This window comes from Dromaius novaehollandiae, chromosome 8 (genome assembly GCF_036370855.1).
Source record: "Dromaius novaehollandiae isolate bDroNov1 chromosome 8, bDroNov1.hap1, whole genome shotgun sequence".
NCBI classification, from domain to species: Eukaryota; Metazoa; Chordata; class Aves; order Casuariiformes; family Dromaiidae; genus Dromaius; species Dromaius novaehollandiae.
The window spans coordinates 24,140,602-24,164,345 of record NC_088105.1 but is presented as its reverse complement, the minus strand read 5'-3'; the positions used below and the strand labels follow the sequence as shown (position 1 = coordinate 24,164,345).

At 48.8% G+C, this 23,744-nt stretch overlaps 1 protein-coding gene across 2 annotated transcripts; it reads left to right on the top strand.

The window, feature by feature from the left end:
* Positions 1-369: 369 nt before the first annotated feature.
* Positions 370-22,830, top strand: LRRC8C (leucine rich repeat containing 8 VRAC subunit C). Of its 2 annotated transcripts, none has more exons than XM_064515948.1 (3): positions 370-475; positions 14,337-14,478; positions 16,688-22,830. In XM_064515948.1, exons 2-3 carry the CDS (start codon positions 14,341-14,343, stop codon positions 18,956-18,958), a joined length of 2,409 nt encoding a protein of 802 aa, XP_064372018.1. In that variant the 5' UTR covers positions 370-475; positions 14,337-14,340; the 3' UTR covers positions 18,959-22,830. The 2 variants fall into 2 exon arrangements, with proteins under 2 accessions (XP_064372018.1, XP_025972328.1); XM_026116543.2 differs by lacking the exon at positions 370-475 and adding an exon at positions 12,996-14,120.
* Positions 22,831-23,744: the final 914 nt, after the last annotated feature.

Genomic DNA, 23,744 nt, shown 5'->3' with positions numbered 1-23,744 from the left:
TTCTGTTTCATAGTTCAGCCTTACCCCTCAAAGCAAAGGGACAGCCCTTAACGTTACATAACGGTGAAATACTGCTGGAATATTGCAGGCTGGCAGCTCCACAGGCGCCTGGCGGAGCTACACAAACGGCCCTTTGGGCTCCTGCCCGGTTCAGACCCTTGTTTCCCCGAGGCTCCTCCGCCAACGGCCGCGCGCAACGGCCGCCCTCAGCGCCCGCGGGCCGCGCGCAGCAGCCGGGACGTGGCCCCGCGGCGGCGGCAGGCGGGCGGCGGGGGGCGGGGGGCGGGGCCGGGGCCGGCGGCGGGCGGAGCGCGGCGCGAGCCGCGGCGCGGCGGGGCCCGGCCCGGCCCGGCCCGGCTGCCCGCGGCCGCCCCGCCCCGCCCGGCCCCGCCCGGCCCCGCTCCGCGCCGTCCCGCGCCGCGGCATGAGCGCGCCGCCGCCCGCCGCCGCCCCGCGCCCCGCCGACACGCACCAGGTAGGCGCCGCCGCCGCCCGGCTGCCTCCCGCCGGCATCGCCGCGGGCGGGGCGCGGGGCCTGGCGCTGCGCCGGCCGCGGGGAGACGCGGCCCCGGCTGCGGCCGCGGCGCGGCGCGGCCCGATCAGGGGGCAGCGCGGCGGCTTCCTGCGCGCGGCCCGGCCCGGCTGGGGGTCCGGGGGGTCCCGGGGTGCCGGGTCTGCCCCCCCCCCCCCGGCGGAGGCGGCCGTTGCCGGAGCCGGTGGGATGCGGAGGCTCCATCCGCGCTGCCGCGGCCGGGGCAGTCGCGGTGGCGGTCGCGGCCCTGCGGCAGCGGCTGGGGCTGGGGCCGGGGCCGCCCCTGCCTGCGCCTCCGGAGAGACCCCAGCGCGCAGCCGGCCTGGGCTGGGGTCGCTCTGAAAGCCGCCTGTCGCAGCGCGGCGGCCGTTTCCGCTGGTCTGTCGGTCCCGGGGAGCGCCGGCTGCGCGGGGGGAGGCTGGCGAGGACCGGACCGCCGGCCGGGTCTGCTGTAGCGTCACTGCCGTGGAGATGCCTCGGAGTGAGGCGTTTTATTGCACGAATAACTATATAAGTTATGGTTGGTTTGTTTGTTTGTTTTCACTTTTGGAATAAGCACTTTCTGTGGAAAAATGACTTTGTATTACAAAGAGCACTGCATGAACACACATGCGTTTTTGCTCCTATAGAGCACTTAGGCTTGGATGATACGGTAAAAAAAATGGGGGCAGGCAGAAAGGGACCCTGCAGAATAGGGAAAGAAGGTGGCAATGTGGGAAATAAGAGAAAAAAGAGTCTCTCCCAAATTCGACAGAGTAGGCATTTCCCCTCTCCCCTGATGTTTTAGAGCTGCTTTTACTTTTCTTTTTGGCAGGGCCAAAGCTGGTAGGAGGGCAGCGCTCCCTCCCTGTGCTCCTGTTTCAGCATCCGCTCGCTCTCCGCCAGCAGTTCCCGCTTGCGTGAGCGCGGATCAGGCCCGGGAGTCCCGGCTGGGGCTGGGGCCGGGCAGGGTGGCCCCGGCAGGTGTCCCGTGCGGGATCCCGTCTCCTGGCGCTGCACTGCCCGTGGTGCCGGTGCCCGGCCCCGCCGGTGCCCAGCCCTGCTGCTCTGAGTCATTTTGTTTCCCCGGTTGCATTCTGAGTTTGCCACAACGCGTAGCAGCTCTCACGCCGCTTTCTTCCAGTTTGAGTACTGAGAGGCTGCCGACTAGGCTTCGCGGTAACAGAACGTTTTGTGTTGTTTGGCTATTCCTTATTCTTGTAAAAAGAAACTTTTTGATCGAAACCCTAAAAATCTAGGTGCTTTATGGGGCTGGTCCCGTTCTCGGGGAAGAACAAACTCGGGCGACTCTTGAGTCCTCCGCGGAAGTCCCTTGCTTGGGTGCTTGATGCCATCTTGAAACTGGTTTCTGTGGCAGTTTGCGTTGACTTTCTGGGGCGGAGGCACCCCGAATCGTCGCTTGCTTTTCAGGCCCTTGATAAGGGGGCTCCAGCAGGGCCAGGGCCGCTGAGAGGGTTAAACAGCGCTGAGGTGGCCCTGAGACCAAAGCGCCGACACAGCAGAGCCCAGAATAATGGCAGGCGGGAGCTGCTGGGAGAAGCAGTTCCTCCGATTGTCCGGTGACCTGGGGGAGCGGCTGAGCGCAGCGGGCCCTGCTCGCCACCAGAAAGGCATTTCCCAGCCCAGCCCTCCTGAATGCTGCAGGAAAGCTTAGATGACACTCCAAACAATTCACAATAACGGGAGCTAGTAGGTAGTTTTACAGGGTTTTTACTCTAAGAAAAAACTTGGTTAAAAGATACTGTCTTTGTTGACACTAAGTTGTGAGGGGCAGGGGAGAGGGCTGCGTGGTAAAGAAAAGCCTGACACAGAAACATTTTACATCAGAAAAAATGAAAATAACCCAGAAATGCTTTCTTAAAAGCCTCGTGTAGTGGAGCAAAGCAGTCATTTTCCTTCCAAAATGATCTGACAGAAGAATGTCAACAAGCGTTGGATTTTGCACGTTCAACGGAATGGAAACTTTTCTCTTTTTCATCCTTAAGCTGTTTGTCCAGAGATTTTGTGCGACACAACTTTGGTGTAAACTCAAGCTATAGTACAGTGACTGTGTGTTTTTAAGATCTTTTTCCCTCTAAAAAGTTACTTGGTTTGATTCATCTTTTTGGGCATGCATGAATGTGCGTTTGCGCCATTGCATTTGCTGATAATACCGGGCAGGCGTCGTCATCTCCTCATCCCCAGGCAAAGTGTCTTAAAACTGCCTTTAAACCTGCCGGACCCTGGGTCAGCTTCTCTGCGCTGTATTCCTTTTATATCTTAGTGCCTGACACAAGAAGCTGATCAGATGAAGAATGGATTTTACAACTGTATCATTCAGGCAGACATAAGCTGTACCAATATGCTCCTTTTCTGCAGTTTTTCCAGTATGGAGATTCTGCCAGCTCCGTTTCTGTCTCCCATGAAGAGGCTGATTTGCAATCTAGTGTTTGATCAGGTCAGATTTTTAAAAGGTAGGCTAGTGCCCTATAAATGCCTTGCATGTTTCCTGAGAGTTTGGGAGAATTCTGCTTTAAGACGAAGTGTACATTTTTTCCTGGTTTCCTGAGGTAGCTCAGATAACCATAGCAATAGTATGTAAGAGTTTTTTATTGCGTTTGAATTATTTTGTTTTTAAATGAAAACGAATCCCCTTTGTTGCTCTACTAACAAAATATGATGTGCAAAATGGCAGTTCTCCTTAGAAAGATGTTAACGCTAGTGTCAGGACGAGCTTACAAAATTCCTCTGAGTTTTGACCAATGCGTGTGGGAAAGTTTGCTCCTGTACAGTAGCATTACAGATCTATTTCTCTCTGTCAAAGTAGGCTTTAACTCTCCTGCTGACTTTCAGGTGAGCAGCACTCAGCCTCTCATACCTGCTTCAAATTCTGGACTAAGCCATAATCTGCTGAAGAGGGTGAGGCGCTAGCTCGCTTCTCCCTTTGGTGGCAACAGCAGATAGTGACGTTGTATTGACAGGAATTAAAAATTTGACAAACCAGCCTTAAGACTGTTGAAATGCTGTGAATGTCTCCAGTTTTCTGTGCTCATCACTGAAAATAAGGTGGGAGCTTGGATTAATCGTGTGCTCTGGAGCATGCGGTGGAGCAGAGCCCGCGTTGAGCCGTGCCCCGGGTGTAAGACCTCGACACGGGGGTGAGTTACCTCCGAGTGCAGCAACTCAGAAGTGAACGCTGTTGTAAGGAAGCGGTTTCAGTGTTGTAAGAGAGACCACTGTACGACAAGTCTTCTCATTTCCAGTCAATGTGAATGCTTTCCTGATGAGCTGTCCCTGCAGTGGATTGTTTCCGTGCGAGCCTACGGAGCGGGAGGGGCGTTCGCAGATGACATATTCAGAAAAGCCCTTTGTCAAGTGTAATGTGATTAAAAAGAATATTTGCTCTTTGCCGTGGTTTATCCATGACAACATAATTTCAGGGCGCTGCACACCTGCGGTGGTGCGGTCCGCACCCCACCCGCGGATGCTTTGATCTCGCGCGGTTTGGGCCTGATGGATGTGGCCTTTTGTTCTCTTCGCTGATGCCACAAGAGACTTTGAGGGGAACCTAGTTTACAGCTAATCCCTCCTCGGCAGGCAGGCCGTGGCTGGACAGTGGTCTGAAAAAGTCCAATAGGGAATTTAGACAGAGCGCTCTGTTTTTCCAGATCCCTGAAGTTTATTTAAAAGTCGTATGGGAATAGTGATTCAGATTCTGTAGCTGTTTGTGCTTATCTTTGGGTGTGCGTAGGTCATCTCCACAGCATGTTTCATCTGCGGTAGCTTTTCCCAGACTATCAGGAGGGAGGATGAGACCGAGCTATATTTTTATTGTTGGGGATTTGTATCCCGAAGGATGGTTTTAGGGGAGGAAAATGCCCCAGATATGTTTCAGGCTGAGAATACCTGTATGTTTGTCCAGGTGTGTTGGGATTTGTGTTTTATGAGACTATCGCAGACTTTAGAAAGCTCTCTTGTGCAACAGGCAAGCAGGGGCAGAAAAGATCCTTTATATGAAGACGTCTCGCAAATCATGAAAGCAGGCATTTCTTTAATGTTTTTGGCTCAGTCACTGCATAAAATGTTTTTAACTAACTTTTCAGATGGCTGAGCTATTTAAGACTCAGAATGGACCCTTTGTGTTTCCTGCCCCAATTAGGAAATAGTTTTTAATTATATCAGCTGAAAATATTTTATTATGAGCACTTGTGTCAGGCTGAGGTCCCTGAATATTTCTTTGGCAATGAGTGGCATTAGTTTATGCAATATTTTCTATTCTGTGAAATTGAGAACTGATTCTGTCTTCATTATCTGAATATATTAAATAAGTGTTTGTGGAAAACCTGGTGAAGTGTTGATTAAAACGTGATATGAGTCTACTTTTCTCAGTCATTTAGATGTGTTTCAGGAGTACTAAAACAACACTTTTGGAATAGTTTTTTACTCGGTACTTTGGTGTGCTTTTAAGAGTTTTCCCTCACATTAAGAACATCTTGCAGCCCTGGGAAGAGGGCCCTCAGTTTGAAAGATAGCTCTGATAAACTAAGAATGTCATTCCCAACACTGCAAAATGATGCGTATTGCCTTTGAAGTAGTCTTTTTGACATGGAAATGTGTACAGTTCACTTTTCTTTAAAATCAGACAAATAGTTAAGCAAAGCCAAATCTGCATACAGTCCTGTGTGCTTGGTACAAAAAGAACTCCTATTGATTTCACTGAGATTTTATCTGGCAGAGTCCGGCCCTGAACATTTTTTTTGTCTTTGGTCCAACCAAGTAGAAGTCGCAGAGCTGCTGACAATAGGAAGTGTTTTTGGTGTGTAATACATGAAAATGTACTGTGGCTCAGTTAAAACAAACAGCAAGGTTTTTATCTGGGTTCCTCTTGCCAAAGTAGCATTTGCTCTACGTGTAGCTGGAAATTGCAAGGTATGTTTTGAAACAGCGTTTATTAAAACTGCTTCCTCTGTACGTCTCCTGCGAGGTCTGAGCTCGGGACTTGGGGCTTTACGGTGGCGGCCGATGGCATCGGCAATGCATAAAGCAGAGCGGGGGGTTCTGCCTGCTGGGGCGCTCCGTGATGCCCCCGCGCCGCCTGCCGCCTCCCAGGGCAGCCGCAGAGAGGCCAGCTTCCAGCGGGACGCTGTGCCTCCGGGCTGGATTTCGGGTGGCAGAATGGAGCCTTCTTGGATCAGGACGCCTGGAAACCAAATGCCATCGCTACCCTGAGCAGCTGTGATGCAGGAGCCGGTTCGGGGGCCTCGTCCGCCGGCCCTGCCATGAGTGTTGCCCGTATGTAAACTGCACGGGTTGGACAAGTTTTGTAGGGCACCAAAATCTGGGAGGTTGGAATGATATATTCTTTAGAGTGATTATATTTTTGTCTGCTCTGCAGAATGCAAACTACTATAAATTGACCCAGATAACTTCTGTTACGTGTAGTATCAAATCAAATTAATTCCAGTGGCTTTGCAGGGCAAGTTTTAACTTGCCATCAATTTAGACTCAGTCATTTTCAGAGAACTGTCAAAAGTATTATATTACCATTTTGTAGTACTATCCATTCATATTTCCCACCAAAGGTCGTGAAGAAAGCAGACGCGTCTGTGTGTTGCAGCCGGAGTGCCGGGCACGGCACGGCGGGGTGGTGTGGTTTGCCCCACGCAGCCGCGGCGCAGCAGCCGGACGAGCACTCCTTGCTCATGCTCTGCTCTTCCTTCGGGCCGTGTTCCCTCGCCATCCCCAGCCCCGAGATGATGAATTTCAAGTAGTTTGTTTGAAAATGCAGTAGACACATGGACTTTTAAAAATAACTGTTTGGATGTGAACAGATTGTTTTTTAGATGACTTTTAAAGACTTTCCAGCTCTTTTAATGTGGGATTTATATTTGAGCAACAGCATCATTTGTTTGTATTTCTTTCTTCCAAATTCTGGTATTTTTTTTGCTATGAAAACCTCTGTTATAATCAACAGAACTAAAAGTAACCCGTTGCATTTGAAAAACTGGCAACAAGTGATACTTTTTTGCCATATTATCAAATAGTCAGTTTTCAAAGTAGCTTTCAACAGAATTTTTCACGGGAAACACCAATGTAAAGCCCAGCTAGGGGGATTGTTATCCTTAAATACCTCACATACAGAGAGAAGTTAGTCATAGAGGTATTTACTGTATGTTACATGGGAAATGGCCAAACCTATGCTGACCAAAATGCTGGACATAGCCAACATATATATATACATGTACAAGCAAATATATATGCAAACACATTTTTAAAAACATATAGCAAGGTAATTACCAAAGCTGAACTTTGGGGTAGTTCAGACATTATTTTACTGTACACACAATGCATGTAAGAACTCAGTAAGGGTGTAGATTTGAGCTCTTGGGAATTAGGATCGCTAATTACAGCCCTTATCATAGTACTTCCCCTTTAGTCTAATCTGTTTTCCAAACTTTGTGCCTTGCCTGTGAGTCTGCTTTTTATCCTGTCCTGGTAAAGTGATTAAATGAAGCCAGGCATTTCCCGTGGCTCGTGGTGCCGTCGGGCAGCACCAGGAGCTGCGAGGGCTCTGGGGCACAGGCCGCGATGAGGTGTTCAGCCCTTCTAGTGCCTCCCATCAAAGGACACAGATGAAACCACGGTTTCCAGAAGTTTATAAACTAGCCAGCTGTGGGCAGCTGTTCCCAGTGCAGAAAAGTGCATCCCTGATACACAGGCCAAATTTGGGCCGTGCTGCAGAGCATGTGTATCTGGAAAACTTAAAATATAAAGACTGCAAGTTTTGTACTATGTATAGTCCAATGTGTGTTCTCCTAAGCTTGTTCTTAGAAATGATTTGAGCAATTTTTGGCTAAATTCTATTTTTAAAACATTTTTAAAGGGAGACAGACTTTTTCTTACGGACATCCCAGGGGTCCCCCTCAGTAAAAGTTTGGCCAAGTTACAGTCGGCAGAGCGTATGGCCGATGACGGTAGCACCGAGCCATTTCCATGCTGGGCTGTGCCTACCAGCCCTACCTGCCCAGCTAGAAGAGGTTATGGCCCCAAGCCCTTGAGCTCTGCATAGGCCAGTGACTTTGCCTAAATCAAGTATTTAAGAATACCTCGCCATGAACTTAATTGCAGAGCTCCCTTATGCTTGCATATTTAGCTATCTCCATGTGTCATTCCCAGTCAGGCAAAGTGAAGTGTAAATTTCTGCTTTCCAGAGCAGCCCCTGGCCCGATGTCGAAATGTGCTTTAGCTTAACGTTGGCTCCTGGCCCGGGGCAGCCGGTGCGGTACCCCCTGAAAAGCAGCACTGAAATACTTAGACAGAGCAAGAAACGTTTGCAGCCAGCTGCAGAGCGCGGCAGTGGTTGGGCTGCAGCGCCCTGCCCTGCGCGAAGCGACGGCCGCGGGGGCACGGGTGGCGCGCGGGGTCCCTGCTGCTGCGCCCGCCGGCCGGCCCAGCTCCTTGTGCCCGGAACTGCGGCGGCCGCTGTGTAACTGTGTGCCGCGCTCTGCTCCTTTAATGAAGATGAATATGCTATAAATCATGTATGGGAACTAGCCCAGAGACCTAGTTGTGGCAGTATTCCCAAAAGGCATTTCATAATTTATCCTAACGCATGCAACATGTTTGAAACAGCAAGGGCAGCGGGTTTTGCCTAGCCCAGCACTTTCTCCTTTCTCAGATCTCTGATTGGGAAGACGGAGTGGTCCCTGAGCTAGTTTCTCGTGGGGACATCCCGGCAGGGACCAGCTCCACTGTGCCGGCTCGCCTCCGGAGCTCCCTCGCCGGGGGCGGCTCTGTGGCACCCACGCTTGGCTTCGGCAGCCCCAGGAGGGGCCGGCGCAGTGATGGGGAGTGCAGTCAAATCCCAGCGGGATAGGGATTTGCACACCTTCTGGTCCACTAAAGACAAGAAGAAATCCCACCAACCTCTTATGTTTCCAGGTTGTAGGATTCACCGTTTCTGCAAGCTGGTCTTCCTCCTGCTGCTCTGCTCCCTGTGCCTTCTCTCTGGCGTGCTATATATCCCCGTGCTACAGCAGTAGATCGTGGGCATTAGCTGCCCGTGCAGCACGTGGCCTGGGGGCTGGGGATGTCACCCCAAAACGCGTAATGTGTGGCAGCGATTGCTTCACTGCATGGGAGCGTGGTGGAGTAACTGCTACTGGAAGATACGAGAGCAGCGGGCTTGCCTGCTGGGGAGCACCGCCTGCCGCTCGGCACACGCAGCCCTTGCGGATCCCGTCTGCTCCGTGCAGCACGAAACCTGTCAGAGCCACCGCCTCGGTGGCGTGCGATGGGCTGGCTTGCGGCCCCCCGAAGCACTGGGACGCCTCTTCGGGCTTTGCTCAGCAGGATGCGGTAGCTGGGGCCCGGCCCGGCGGGGCCCCGCGAGCATCGCTGAGAGTCTCCAGCGTTCGGGACTGGCAGTGTTCGGGGCGGTCGGTCCCCTGCGGGAGGGCTGGTCCCTGGGAGGGTGTCCTGATGCTGGTAGGTGCTGGGTGAGGAGCATGTGCTGGGGACCACCTGCAAAGAGTTTGGTGAAGGCAGGGCTGTCCACTTACAGCTTTGCGTTTCTCTCAGGTGGCTATTTTGGTCTGAATGCCTATGGAAACTGCGCCTTGGGAGCGGGGATGGGTCAGGCTGGCATGCAGGGGGGTTTTGCGTGGCACCCTGGTACCCTCCCGTAGTGCGCCCGCGCACCCGCCTGAAGGCTGGTGCGAATTCATTCACAGCTATGCTGCACCAAGTGAATTAAGTTACTCTGAAAGAATCTGCTTAAAAATAGCAGCAGTTACCTAGCAATAGCCAGAGCGTAGGACACCAAAAGCGCTCTTATTCAGGGCTGTATTGGAGCTGCACGCCTGTGAATATTAATGTGTTATTTCTTTTTAACTGTAAAGCATCTTTCAAGGTGCTAGGCAAAGGCAGTGGGAAGATGGGATGTATCGCACAGATTTCAGACAAGCTGAGTGCATGCACTGTAATGTCCCCCAAAGTTTGCACATCTGGCGCAGTGGGGCCCTGTTTCGACCATGGTGCTCCACATGCTGCTGCAGCACGGGTCACAGAAATTCACACCCCGAAGCCCCAGCGCGAAGCCCCCAGAGCAAGTCACAGAGCCGGTCTGTGAAGCATTAAGCCAAGGCCGGGGTGGTCCTCGGAGGCTTTTTCGGCCTTGCCGTGCCAGCTCGCGGTGCAGACCCCCCCTAGCCATGAGCAATGCCCTGTTGTGGTGGCGGGGGGGTTGGTCCACTTGCTTTATGTCGCTTGTGGAGGTAGGGTGGCTGCGGAGCTGAAAACCATACTTGTCAGCGGTTTTCTGCCCGCTGACAAAGCGACTTTGCTGACCCAGCGCTGATGCCGGAGGTCCTGGAGCACGGGGGAGCCCGGCAGGAGCGGAGGCGCTGCGAGACGGCTGACGCCCGGCCCGCCGAGGAGCCGCCAGCCCTCAGGAAGCTCATGTCCTTTATGTTCTGCACCGCTCGCCATGTGCATTGCCTGATCTACAAAATGTATGTTTTTCCCTTTAGCGGCACTGTCGAGAGGCTTCACGGCTTCCTAGCTGCGTGCCCCGCTCTCCTCGTCCCTTCTGGTGGGGGCCAGCTGCAGAGGAGCTGGTGTGCACCGTGGTGCGGCCATTTCGGAGTCATCCTTGGATTTAATCGCTCTCATTTATTAATGAGTCGAATTCGTTCCCAGGACTTTTCTTTCTCCCTCAGATCTATTTATTCCCCTTAGCTCTTTCAGGTCATGCTAAGTCGTTGTGCCTTGCTCCTCATTGCCTATGCATTAGCTGATTTCTGTGGTCAGTATTTCTGCTGGAGTAAAATCTGAAATTTAGCTGGACACTGTGCCTGTTTACATCAGCAAAGAGTTTGGACCTGAATGTTTTGTTTGGTTCTTTTCCACATCTCTATTTCCAGCAGAAGCCATATCTGTTTGTTTATTATCTTCAAGTCTTTGCATGTTCCTTCAGGATGCTATATTCGACTCTCCTTTTCCTTTGCGGGGGGAGCTGGGTACTCTGCACATCCTCTTTGTTCCTGGATCCCAGCATTCCCCCTTGTTGCTGCATACTGATCTTTACTCATCAACTCTTCTTTATTCCCTAGAAACTTTAAAATAATAATAAAAGATTTCTGCTAATTTCTCTCCTCTCAGTTTTTTTTAGCAAACCCTCAGCTGTCTTCTGCAGCATGGTTTAACGAGCTGGTACAACTTTTCTTAACCTGAGCTGCTTTCGGGATTCCTTCTGGTAGCAGAGAACCAGATGATTTATCTCACGTCCAATTTTCTTTTCTCTAGAGATTATTAGAAATGCAAGGGAGAAAAAAATGAAAGTGTCCTGATTTTAATTGAATAAATTAGTTCAATAGTTAGAAGTCAAGAATTCCTTGAAGTGGGTTAGAATAATATTTAGCATCAGTTAGATTCCACATCTCAGCGACCATATCTTGTGCCATTAAACAGCATTGTGAGTGCAGGTGAACTGCAGTTAGTAACGCTGTCCAGCCGAAATTCCAAACTGCTTTTTTCCCTCTTTAATACCGCCTTGTTATGAGAACAGGAAGCTACAGCAGGCGGTGAGCTGTCCCAAAGATTGCTCTTTGGGCTGCAATGTGACTTTTTAGCATCTCTGTTTTGATCTGTTTAAATGAATGAACGGATTACAGATTGTCTGAATCACTTTATTTTGCACAGACCTGGTTTGCGTGTGATGATCAGTGCCGCTATCGGTAGCACGGTTCAGGGCGTAGCCGTTCGGGAGAGCTGGGCTCCTGCCACGGCCCAGAGGGATTTTTCGGGCATGCTTTTAGCCGTGTGAACCTGCTGTGCCTTCCCTGAGGCCTCGGAAGCTGCTGCTGATAATGTCGTTTTGGTCACTGCACAAGCAACAACGTGAAATAAGTTACAGGGAAGAGGGAGATGGATACGATACAGTTGTGTATGATTCTGCTTCTCGTGCAATCAGTTGCCAGCAGCACGCTAAGGCCGGGCTTCCCGGCTCTTTACTTCTCTTTCCTGCTAGTGCAACAAGGGAGGAGCAATATGTTTTCTCCAGAGAATGTTAGGAAACAGTTGTCCCATCTCTTCATGTCCAGCCTCCATTTAAAGCTTGTTGCAAATGTCTTTTTTTCTTAAGGCCTTCTTTTACAATTTACTTTTTAACTTAAGATGGACATTTCCCATTCTGAGCAAAAGACGGTTCATGCTTCTTGAACTCCCTGTATGATGGTCTGTCGTTGGACAGGCATCACTGCTTTATTTGCCATTACGATATGCAAGAATGTTGCCATCATTCAGTGACATTATATTTTAACAATAAAAAACTGCATAACTGGCAAACATCTGATGGCGGAGCGCAAACCCTCCGTGCCCACCGCTGGGCTTTGGCGCGGGGCTCGGAGAGGCAGTCCGTGCGCCGGTCTCGCCCTGCTCGGACCGCAGCCAGGTGACAGCACGTGCAGCCTGCGGGAGCCGCGCGGGGCAGACCGCAGCCGCTGCCGGGGGGTCGAGGGGTCGGGGCAGCGGGTGTTTGCGGTGCCAGAAACTTTCTGCCTTCCTCTAAATTCCCCACATATCACTGACAAGAAACCAAGCAAACCTATGATACACGAAGGCCCCTGAAGAGCAGACTGGAGCCTGTCGGCTGCAGCAGGCGGGTTACTTTGGGGCGGTGGGAGCGGTCCCTGCTCGGCTGTGCGCGGGATAGCTGCGGTCCTGGCTGCCGTCCTGCCGCCCTTCACAGCGCCCGGGCTTGGGTCCGCCACGCTGCTGAGGCGCCTACCCGGGGGCAGCTGGGTGTCCACACGCTCGCTGTGCACGTGGGCGCGGGTGCTTTCTCCTAAGTCTCCGCTGTAGGAGGCACGACTGTGGCTAATCGCACGTTCAGATTGGCTATGCTTCCTGAAAAAAGCTGGAAAACGGGACCCAGAGAGGCCTTGACATCAGAAGATGAAAAAGAACCCAAGAGCCGTTCTTAAGGAGAGAGGGGGGAAAAAATCACGATTTTTAAAGCAATCAGCTGTTGTGTGTTCATTCCTGTGCCGACAGTATTGCAGGCAGCTGACTGGCCTCAAAGCCCCAGCCGCGGCTGTGTGTATGTCGCAAAGTTCTGAACAGGACCATTCATGGCAACTGAGAAGTTAATGTTTTTATTAGTATATCTTTTAAGAGTTTCCTATGTTTTTGAATGTTTGGTAGAAAAATGATTTTTTTAAAGCTTGCCGGCAGCTACTGCCAACCACCTAGATTTTGTCTGGGAATAAAGAAGAGGCGGGTAATTCCCTACCAGCGGCCGTGAGGCGCTTGGGGGGATTGGAGAGCGCTGGGTCCCCCCGCTGCGGCACGGCGTTGTTTCCCCGGGAGGGAGCCGCGGGAGCTGGCGGCCCGCCAGCCCGGCAGCGCCTCTCCCAGCGCTCTGCTGAGCCGGGGCCGGGGCGGGGGTAAAGCTGCGTGGGGCGCCTCAAATTTCCGAGACCCAATTTTTTCTGCTGGTGTTTCAAAGAGAAAAAGTGAGGCGAGAAGGACTTGTCGCAGCAGCTACCGGAGCTGTTCCTCTGCCGTAGCGGCGTATCTCCCTGATGTGTCTGCTGAGCATGTGGAAGATAAGCACGCAAAAATCAGAAGAGCGGCTCCTGACCGGCTGCAATTCGATAAAGAGTGCTGCATACCATCACCCCTGCTGCAACAGCTTAGGCCTGTCGGCATGGACACGGCGTGGCAATCGGCTGATTTTTAACCTGGCTGGGTGAAGCCGGGCTTGCAGGCTCTCTGATTAATTTGCGTGGGCTGAAGAAGACGGCTCACCTTCCTCCTGGAGATCTCCAGCCACGTCAGAGATGGGCATGATTACACCTCGCGTGCAGCGTGCGTCCTGGGGAACACCGTCAGAGAGACAAGAGCCTGAGAGAGTCTCCCTGGCCTGGCCGAGCAGCCCTCAGCAACACAGGAGGACTGGCAGGGGTGAGGGGAGCAGGAGCAAGAGCTAAGGTGCTTTCATGCTGCCCACCAGCAAGCTGCCGGACCGGTCCCGCTACGGGCCCTTTGCAGATCCCCCCCCACACCCGCGGCTGCCTTGGGGGCTGTGGTGGCTCCCGCGGGGCATGCCTGCAGCGACGGCCGTCCTCCCCGGCCCGCATCCCCGCTCCAAATGGTTCCGCAGCGTATCCGCAAGCGTGCGCTCGGCCCCAACCTGCACACAGCTGCGCGGCACCAAGCCCACGCTAACGCATTGCCGTGCTCGGCTGGATCAGGCTTACAAACTCTTTAAACATTACCGTGATGCGTTTACGATATTAGTCAAAGGACGGTTTTTGTAAACTGCCTTTGGGACTGTTTTTGTTACATTCCCACGTGAGTTTATCTTTCCGTCGTAACCTACTGGGGAGTTTCTCTGCTGTTTTGATCTTGGGATTGAGTTACGCAATATGCTGTAGGCTTTGAGATTGCTCTCTGTGCCCGAACACGCTCGTGCGCTAGCTGATTTTTCAGAGGAAGCAATGCTGTAAGCCTAGACAGTGAGGTGAGGTAAAGCCCTCGCTCTGCCTGTACTGCCTGTAGTTTGGGTTAGCTAAGGCGCTTCAGCAGCAATTGATTTAAAGCTGCGGTGAGTATGCACAGAAATACTGCAAAGCATCCCCCAAACCCCTGTGAATAAAATGTGAATGAATGGAGCACGGCAGCTAGAAGGGACTGGGAGAGCTGAGCCCGGGGACGCGCGCTGTGTTCCCTGGCGGGCGTGCGGGACAGGACGGGACGGAACGGGACAGGACGGGAGGGAGCGGTCCGCTGGTGGTTCAGCGCTCCGGTGCCTCTCTTGCAGGAAGATGATTCCCGTGACCGAGTTTCGGCAGTTCTCAGAGCAGCAGCCGGCCTTCAGGGTGCTGAAGCCCTGGTGGGACGTGTTCACCGACTACCTCTCCGTCGCCATGCTGATGATCGGCGTGTTCGGGTGCACCTTACAGGTAGGTTAAACGAGGCCGGGACTCAGCGGGTGCCGTCGGGGACACGGGAAGAGCAACACAGGCGAGAAAGGTCCACGCGTCGCGGTTCCCTTGTGTTCGCTGTGAGCAAAGCGAAAATTGGCCCGTCCCAGAATTACAAGTGTTTTAGGCAGAAACATAAAATAACACAGGCCAGACTTTTAGTGGCTGTAAATCCACTGATTTACACTGTATCTACACTGGCGTCAAGGGAGTGGTGCCAGAGCTGTTGGTTTGGCAATTGCCTTTGGTTATCATGACAAAAGCTTGTGTCTGGATGCCTGTTTTCACCACAACCTGATGATCGACTGAAATTCCTATTTCTTACCATTTTCTTTTGTTTAGGAGCTTGAAAACATATTTTTGTAATTTCTATTTTTCCTTTTTTGTTTGGCTTTTTTATTTAATAGTCTTTTTTTCTTTTTGCTTCAAATAGACTTGAAATGAATATGCTGATTTTATTAACACTACCCACAACCAATGCTATGCCTCCTCTATTCCAAAGCATCTCTGAGAATGCTTACACATAAACAATTGATGTTATTGTCACTCCCTGTTAGTTAAATTATGCTAAAGAGCCAAAACCCAGAAAGAAATGGAAATTGCTGTTTGGAATGAACTCTACAAAAATAGGAAGTTATAGTACTAGTTCAATCATGGATGTCCATTTTTGGGCAGGATTCAGAAGTGGAGCAAAAGGGACACAATGACAGAACTCTGATTTCAGCAGAATTTGCTCCATTACATGACCCAAGGTTTTCACATACCATGTCCCAAATTTTTTGTGAAATCAACTGTAGTTTTGCCTGTATTGTCTTTTCAAATATCTTTTGGAAAGTGTGATGTCTGTGTTTAAAAATCTCTCTATACAAGGATTTGTTCTGCATTAGTAGCCAAGTGTTTGCTTAAGCACATAAAGTCACTTTTAAATTTATCTGCTTGATTGGATGAAGCACACTTGAAAATAATGTTTGGAAACACTGCAAATAACAGGGATTTTTTTTATTCCAATTTACTACCAAAGGCATGATCTAGTGTAGAAATAATGGTGTATAACAGAATAGCTCTGTTACAACAACAGTATTTACAGACAAGAAGTTTTTGAAGTGGCAACAGTTGTGACACTGATGCTGTTAAAAACAGATGCGGTCTCAGCTCAGCATCTGCCTGCACCAGGGTGGATTATCAGGGGAAAATCTGTGTTTAGTAGCTCTTGTTGCCTACCTATAGTGCTTTCAGCAACCATGATGCCAAAGGATACATCCATGCTGCAATAAAAGGCACATTCTTAGTTTGGGCTAATCCCAGTTAGTCATTCAGGGCGAATAACAGAGCTCCTTGGTTTATCACATGGATTAGCTTTTTTAATTTTAAATTCCATCCTACAGGGAGCCTGGCACTGAGCTCAAACTGTTACCCCGAGTTAAGCCGAAGATGATTGGCGCCCAAAGGCGTTCTGACCCGAGTTTGCCAACATGGGAGGCCAGCCCAAATTAAGAACGTTGCTCTGTTTTGCATTGTAGGTGGACTGAGGACAGAGCTACGTTATTTCACAGGTGTATGGAATGAGGACTGTCTATTCCTATTTTATGTATATGAGAAACTGAATAAAAATTAAGTCTGTGTACACACACAAGTAAACATCTTCAACTCTCCATTATCCCTGTCTATCCTTATTAAGGCCAAAGATTAACAATGGCACAGGCACCAATCCTGGCTCTTTGTCAACTGTTTTTGGTCTGCCAGACCTCAGAGTTTGGGCGCAAAGCCACATGAATGCAGCGAAGCTGCTTTCAAGCCTAAGCTGTCTCTGAACACGGGGTAGCGCTTTGTCGGGGTGAATACGCCCAGCCAGAACAAACTGTCCCTGGGGAGAGCAATGCGGAAGCTTCTCCCTTGTCCTTTCTGGTTGTATTACCCATACTTTTCCTTTTTCTGGATTATTTCAGTGCCTTCTTATTCAAATTATGGAAAGCTAATCGTAGATGAAAGGGGGTGACCTAGTTCTTGGCATATAGAACAAGTGTCTCTTTGGGACTAATAACAATAATAATAGCACAAAGCGGGGGCCAGGCGCTGAGCTATGAGGAGGAATGCCTGACAGCGGGAGGAGCTCCAAGGACAGCCGCTTACTGGCACTGCCACCTTTGTTTGTACATCATTTGACAAGATATCTTTTTGTGTGTTTCAGGTCATGCAAGACAAGATAATATGTCTTCCAAAGCGAATACAGCCTTGCCAGAACCAATCTAATAGTTCAAATGTGTTTCACACAATCCCAGATACAACCCCTCTCCCTTCCCCCAAGCCATCCACTGCTCCAGCTACTGTTGAAATGAAAGGACTGAAAACTGATTTGGACCTTCAGCAGTACAGCTTTATAAATCAGGTGTGCTATGAACGTGCCCTGCACTGGTATGCCAAGTACTTCCCTTACCTTGTCCTTATACACACACTGGTCTTCATGCTGTGTAGTAACTTCTGGTTCAAGTTCCCTGGATCGAGCTCCAAAATTGAGCACTTCATTTCAATACTCGGGAAATGTTTTGACTCTCCCTGGACAACAAGAGCCTTATCAGAAGTGTCAGGGGAGGACTCTGAAGAGAAAGATAACAGGAAGAACAATGTGAGCAAGTCTAACACTATCCAGGCAAGTGCTGAAGGCACTTTGGTCAAGACCCAGTCTTTAAAATCGATCCCTGAGAAGTTGGTTGTGGATAAGGGAACACCTGGGGCGCTAGATAAGAAAGAAGGTGAACAGGCCAAAGCACTGTTTGAAAAGGTGAAGAAATTCAGACTGCATGTCGAGGAAGGTGATATACTCTATGTCATGTATGTTCGCCAGACTGTACTTAAGGTAATTAAATTCCTTATCATTATTGCTTACAACACAGCACTTGTATCGGAAGTTAATTTTACAGTAGTCTGTAATGTTGATATTGAAGACATGACAGGATATAAGAATTTTTGCTGTAATCACACAATGGCACATCTGTTCTCTAAACTTTCCTACTGCTACCTGTGCTTTGTAAGCATCTATGGCCTCACATGCCTTTATACTTTATACTGGTTGTTCTATCGCTCACTAAAAGAATATTCTTTTGAATATGTTCGGCAAGAGACAGGAATTGATGATATCCCAGATGTCAAGAATGACTTTGCTTTTATGCTTCATATGATAGATCAGTATGATCCTCTCTATTCCAAGAGATTTGCCGTCTTCCTGTCTGAAGTCAGTGAAAATAAGCTGAAACAGCTGAACTTAAACAATGAGTGGACTGCAGATAAACTGAGACAGAGGCTACAGACGAACTCCCACAGCCATTTGGAGCTACAGCTTTTCATGCTCTCTGGGCTTCCAGACACAGTTTTTGAAATTACTGAGCTGCAGTCTTTAAAACTTGAAATAATTAATAACGTAATGATACCAGCAACCATTGCACAGCTGGACAATCTCCAAGAGCTGTCGTTGCACCAGTGCTCTGTGAAGATCCACAGCGCCGCCTTGGCCTTTCTGAAAGAGAATCTCAAGATCTTAAGCGTCAAGTTTGATGACATCAGAGAACTGCCGCACTGGATGTATGGCCTCAGAAATTTGGAAGAGCTCTATTTAATTGGCTCACTAAGTCATGATATCTCCAAAAACATTACACTGGAGTCTTTTCGGGAACTTAAAAGCCTTAAAATTCTTTACATTAAAAGTAATTTGTCCAAAATCCCACAATCTGCAGTTGATGTTTCAAGTCACCTGCAAAAACTGTGCATCCATAATGATGGCACTAAGTTAGTGATGCTCAACAACCTGAAGAAGATGGTCAACTTGACCGAGCTGGAATTGGTTCACTGCGATTTAGAGCGCATACCTCATGCGGTCTTCAGCCTTCTCAGTCTTCAGGAATTGGATTTAAAGGAAAACAACCTCAAATCAATTGAAGAAATAGTAAGTTTCCAACATCTGAGAAAACTGACAATCCTAAAGCTGTGGTACAACAGCATAACATACATCCCTGAGCACATAAAGAAACTCACTAGCCTAGAACGGCTTTCCTTCAGCCATAACAAAATAGAGGTTCTTCCATCCCACCTATTCCTATGCAACAAAATCAGATATTTGGATTTGTCTTACAATGACATTCGCTTTATCCCACCGGAAATAGGAGTTCTGCAAAGTTTACAATATTTTTCCATCACTTGTAACAAAGTGGAGAGTGTGCCAGATGAACTATACTTTTGCAAAAAGCTTAAGACTCTGAAAATTGGGAAAAATAGCTTGTCAGTCCTTTCACCTAAAATTGGTAATTTGGTATTCCTCTCCTACTTGGATATTAAAGGCAACCACTTTGAAATTCTCCCGCCTGAACTTGGTGAATGTAGAGCTCTGAAGCGAACTGGTTTCATTGTAGAGGACACCTTGTTTGAAACATTGCCTTCCGATGTCAGGGAACAAATGAAAGCTGAATAACTAATTTCCTCTCGCTCGGTTTTACAGAAATACACTTCTACCAAATAGGATATAGGAAGTGAAATCTCTGAATATGCATTTAGTGTTATGTTTATTTCTTTTTCTTTTTCAAACAAATCCTGTCTGTACAAACAAATTTGGAGTAAGGAGTACATATATTTTTAAATAAAATTTTCTTGTATTTTTTCACTGTTTTAAGATATTTTAAGTTTATTTTGCCCTGAGAACAAGGGTGTCTGTAACTTAATTTTTACCGACAACAGCAAATGGTTTTATCTGCTGATTTTTTTTCCCTTTAACTAATCCCCACAGGGGAACCACGATTAAGCTGTGTGCTTTGGGTTGCATGATTTGTAATAGGTGAATTTATTGTCTTCCTGGTTCTTGTTAATCCCTTAGGATGTGGTCTTTGAAGGGTGGTCCTGCACATGCTGAATGCCCCCATCTCTTCTTCTTGTCAGCGGGAGCTCCAGGTGTTCAGCATCTAACAGGATCGAATCTGGGCTGACCACCCTTTCATTTCAGACGCGGCATGCTCAGATGGTCAGAGCAAGTAGGTTGTTTATGTACCAGGGCTGGAGGTGTTTTAACGGGCTGAGGGAAGAGGCAGAAGCCCCCAGGGCCCCTTGGAGAGCTCTGCCGGCTCCGCGGTGTGCCCAGCGTGGAGCAGGCGGCCCCGACCACCGTTCCCGCGGGGCTGCCGGCGGCAGGAGGCCACAGCGCACAAAGGAGGCAGCGCCAAAACCGTTCACGTTGGAGATTTGCAAAACGATGCAAAGGGCTTCGGCTGCTCATTTCCTCCTGACTTGAATGGAAGGGTTGTAAAGGAGTCACTGTCTTGGAAGCGGCAACCCGGGGGGATGAAATGCTATTTTCAAAAATCCTCTGCCCATCCTCCGTTAAATGTCCAGTCCTACAGGGGAGCAAGTGCCCTCTGTCCCCTCAGTTCACTGCCCCACAAGGATGCTTGGCACCTTGCAGGAATGGGATTCAAAAAAAGTGCAATCATGTTTAGTTCATAAAAATTCTGACACAGGAATGATACCATTTTTAGCAGCTAATGTGCTCCCTGACTGAGCTTTGTTATCGTATTACCAAGCTCAGCACAGGAACATTTGCAGATTTACAGAAGTGAGATTAAATTAATGCATTAACTTCTCAAAAGTCTCACCCTACCAGAGGACAGTGATGAAGGCTATGTTTTCATCTCCCAGCTAATAATTAAATCGGAAATCATACAGCGGGAAGCCTGCTTTTCAGAATAATGTAATCATCTGTAATACTCTCTAATGATTATGTATCAGGTTAGGAATTTTATCCTCTGAAGCCATGTTCATTTCTTTATTTATCCAGCTGTTTGCTTCCTTTTGTGAAGGCTTAGCAGGTATAGTGCATCGTAATTTGTGTGCTGCTCGCAAGCTGATTTAAGCTAATCAAAAATAACCATGTAATAGTAAATTATTTTGCTGGGAGAAGATCTCTTCATCCTATCCAACATATAGCACGTATTTGAGTCAGATGCAGGCACTGGATAAATGCTTTGCAAGGATAGCTAGAAATAAGTACTTCTTTCTGTAGGAGGTAATGCTTTTTATAAATAGCAGAGGTTGGGTTGCTGATTGTTTAAAGTTATGTAAAATAATTGTTTGATGATTGTCAGGTTGGTTGCTATTAAATGTTCTCTAATTGCTGTTGTGTGTCTTGAACTACAGTTAATCTTAGTTCCTGAGCTTGGTACAAAAGTATCTTGTTGCTTTAAGAGTCTGACTTACGAAGGTGGGGAGGCAAACTAGAGTATTTCCTCGTTAGTCCAGGGTGTGCTATGCAATTTGGTATGTGAGCTTGCCAGAGTACCGAAGTCAGACTTATTTTTTGGGCTTGGCTATGTTCTGGAGAAGATCCATATGATTAATCAAAAATGGATCAGGCATGAAAGAATCAAAGCAAGCTTCTTTAAAGTAGTTTGGCTGAGTTCTGTAAAAGACCTACAGCTGATGTAGCTATTGCAAGAGCTACTCTTTATTCATATATGGAATGCACTTATTGGAACAGCTTGGCAGTATATGTATTCTAAATGTACTTCACTTTGATGTAGTGTGAGGGAGAAAAATGATTCATTGCTCATATTAACCTAATTATGTAAACCAAAGTGCTGTTGTTCCTGATGAATGTAAACTGCTTAAAATGTCCAGGTAATTGGTGGAGCTGTATAGTTATCTTATTTAGATTTGAAATACGGGATTACATTTAAAGTTTTAAAAAAATCTTTATATTCCTAGATGTATCATTTTAAATCCATAATTTATTTTGTGTCTAATGTTTCATGTGTAGTTTGTGGTCTGTCTTCTGAATGGAAACGATGCGCACCTCGTAACTGCAGGCTGGAGATTTGTGCCACGTCATTTTGATAAATCCATCGGTTAGGGGGTGCTGTGCTTGTCACAGGTTATGCTGATCCCAGTGCAACCCCTCGTGTGGGCACGGTGACATGAGTACAAAGTGCCTTGTGCTGGTATGTCCTTATTCACCCGCTAGATGAGGACGACTTATACCGCTCTAAGCACTTTCCCACCCATACCTGTATCTTCTCCAAGGGTTTGGGCTGCTGAGTCGGTCTCACTGCGAGCTGCTGCCAGAGAGGGGCAGTTTCCTTCTCCTCCCGCCGGCTCCCCGGTCCCGGCTGCCCGCGCCAGCCGCCTCGCCTCCGCCTTCACCGGGCCAGCGCTTGGCCCATCCCTCCGCAAGGCAGATCAACCTCTTAAGCCAGGAGAAAGCTAAGCCAGCTAAAGAAAAGGGCCTGGTTTTGTGCTGGGCAAGAGCGGCGAGGGGCAGGGCTCTGCTGTGGGGGGCTCGGGCGAGGAGCGGGGCCGCCGCTCGGCCCCCTTGCCGAGCCGCTTGCTGGGGCAGCCGTGCCGTTCTTACCGTAGCAGGGCTGAGCGGCATGGCTTTTGCGGGTAGGCAACCCTCAGGTTCACAGTGAATGATAAAATATCAAATTGCTGTTAACTGTTCAAACTTACGAAACAAACTCAGGTAGCTGCACTGTTGACTTTTCTAAATTTCTTACTGTCTAGTCTGTGGGGTGTATTTTCAAAACCATATTACAGTATTTTAGAAATGCATCAGCTAAGGAAAGAGTGTTTCCTCATTCTGTATGGGATCCAGGAAAATATGTAAAAGTGCCATATTTACTCAGTGATTCATTTACTGCTCATGTGTGTATCCACATGCAACGCATACTAGAAGACTTTTCTGTGAACTGAAATATTGGACTTAGAAAGGATGGACTTTTTGTGGATAACACTTTAGGCATGGTTTGTATGAGTTTATACAACTAGTTACATGAATCAGGTGCCTAACAACTAATGTAATTCCCACATATAAGCAAGGCTTGTTACTCAGAAATAATACAGATCTTCCTTGGTAATGGGAGCAAAGATGACAAGGAGTGCCTCAAAAATAAGAAGACGACCTTAATAGTGCACTAAGCCCGAGAAGCAAATCTACTTTGTGATCAAAATCCGATGTGCATCTCCCCCTTTGTCAAAATTAGGATGGATATTTGTGTTGACCTCTTGCATCTAGCCAACCCAGCAACTCTCAGAAACGCTGAGTGGGAAGCGCCTGCTCCAAGTCTCCTATCACATTCCTGGCACGTCCACTAATGCATGTGTTTAAGCAGTGACAAGTCCTGTACGAATGCCAAGGAAAAGCTTTGAAATGTGACCAAATGGACAAACATCTTAATTCCGTAGCAAGAATCTTAATTCTGTAGCAAGACTCTTAATATGATAATAGACCTGCCTAGTGTTACATTGCAATAGAGTGCACCCGGAAGAAAGTGAAATAAAACGCTCTTTTGTAATAATGAACGTTGTCAGACTGCAATGTGCTTATTTTGGGGGGAAATATTTTGCTTCTGTTTTACCTAAAGATCAAACACGACCCTCTTTTTGGTTTGATCTCCTGGGAGGGAAGTCAGGAGAATATGCTTGAAAACCCATGGCTGGACCTGACGGTTTGCAGTGGTGGAGGCTGGCTTCCTGCGCACCTCCTCCTCCTCCTCCTCGCCTCTGGTCCCTCCTGCAGCGAGCTGCCCGCGGCCACGCCAGCGGGTCCTTGCGCGGAGGGGCAGGGCTGGGACGCCGGCACCGCAGCGAGCCCCTCGCCGGCCACACCCGGCAATAGCAGTGCGAGTGCAACCTCCGCGGGCATCCCTGGGGCGATGAGCTCACGCTGCCGGAGCAGATGTCGCCCTGTTTGTGAAATGCTCTGGCTGCAGTAAAAGTTCATGGCCTGAGTTCGCTGAACTCGGACAAACCTCTTCTTTCTTTTGGTTTCCTTCAGATGTGTTCTGGGAAGTAGGATTTAATCAGCGCAGATATGCATGGCATGAGAAACGCCGGCGCGCGCAGCCCAGGGGGCTCGCGGGACCTCGGCCAGGCAGCCAGCGGTTACATCATTCGTCAGAGAGTAAAGCAGCGCGGGCTAGAGCCAGTTTCTCCTTTTCTTCAAGCTAAATAGCTACTGGAAATTTTCAATAACGGATCATTTGTTTGTTTGTTTCTGTGTACTGCTCTCAATAGCGCAGGAAATGATAAGAAAGTTGTGTGTGTCCTTTTTTCTCTTTTGGAATGTACAAAAAACCCTGACGATTCGCATGAAAAAGAAAAGCAAGGTTTCATTTTCTTTTTCTTTTTTTTTCCTGATAAGTTAGAAGTATCTATCATGCCAAAGGTGCAGGTCTTCCCCCTTCCTGTTTTCTTCTCCTTGAACAGAGGGTGCT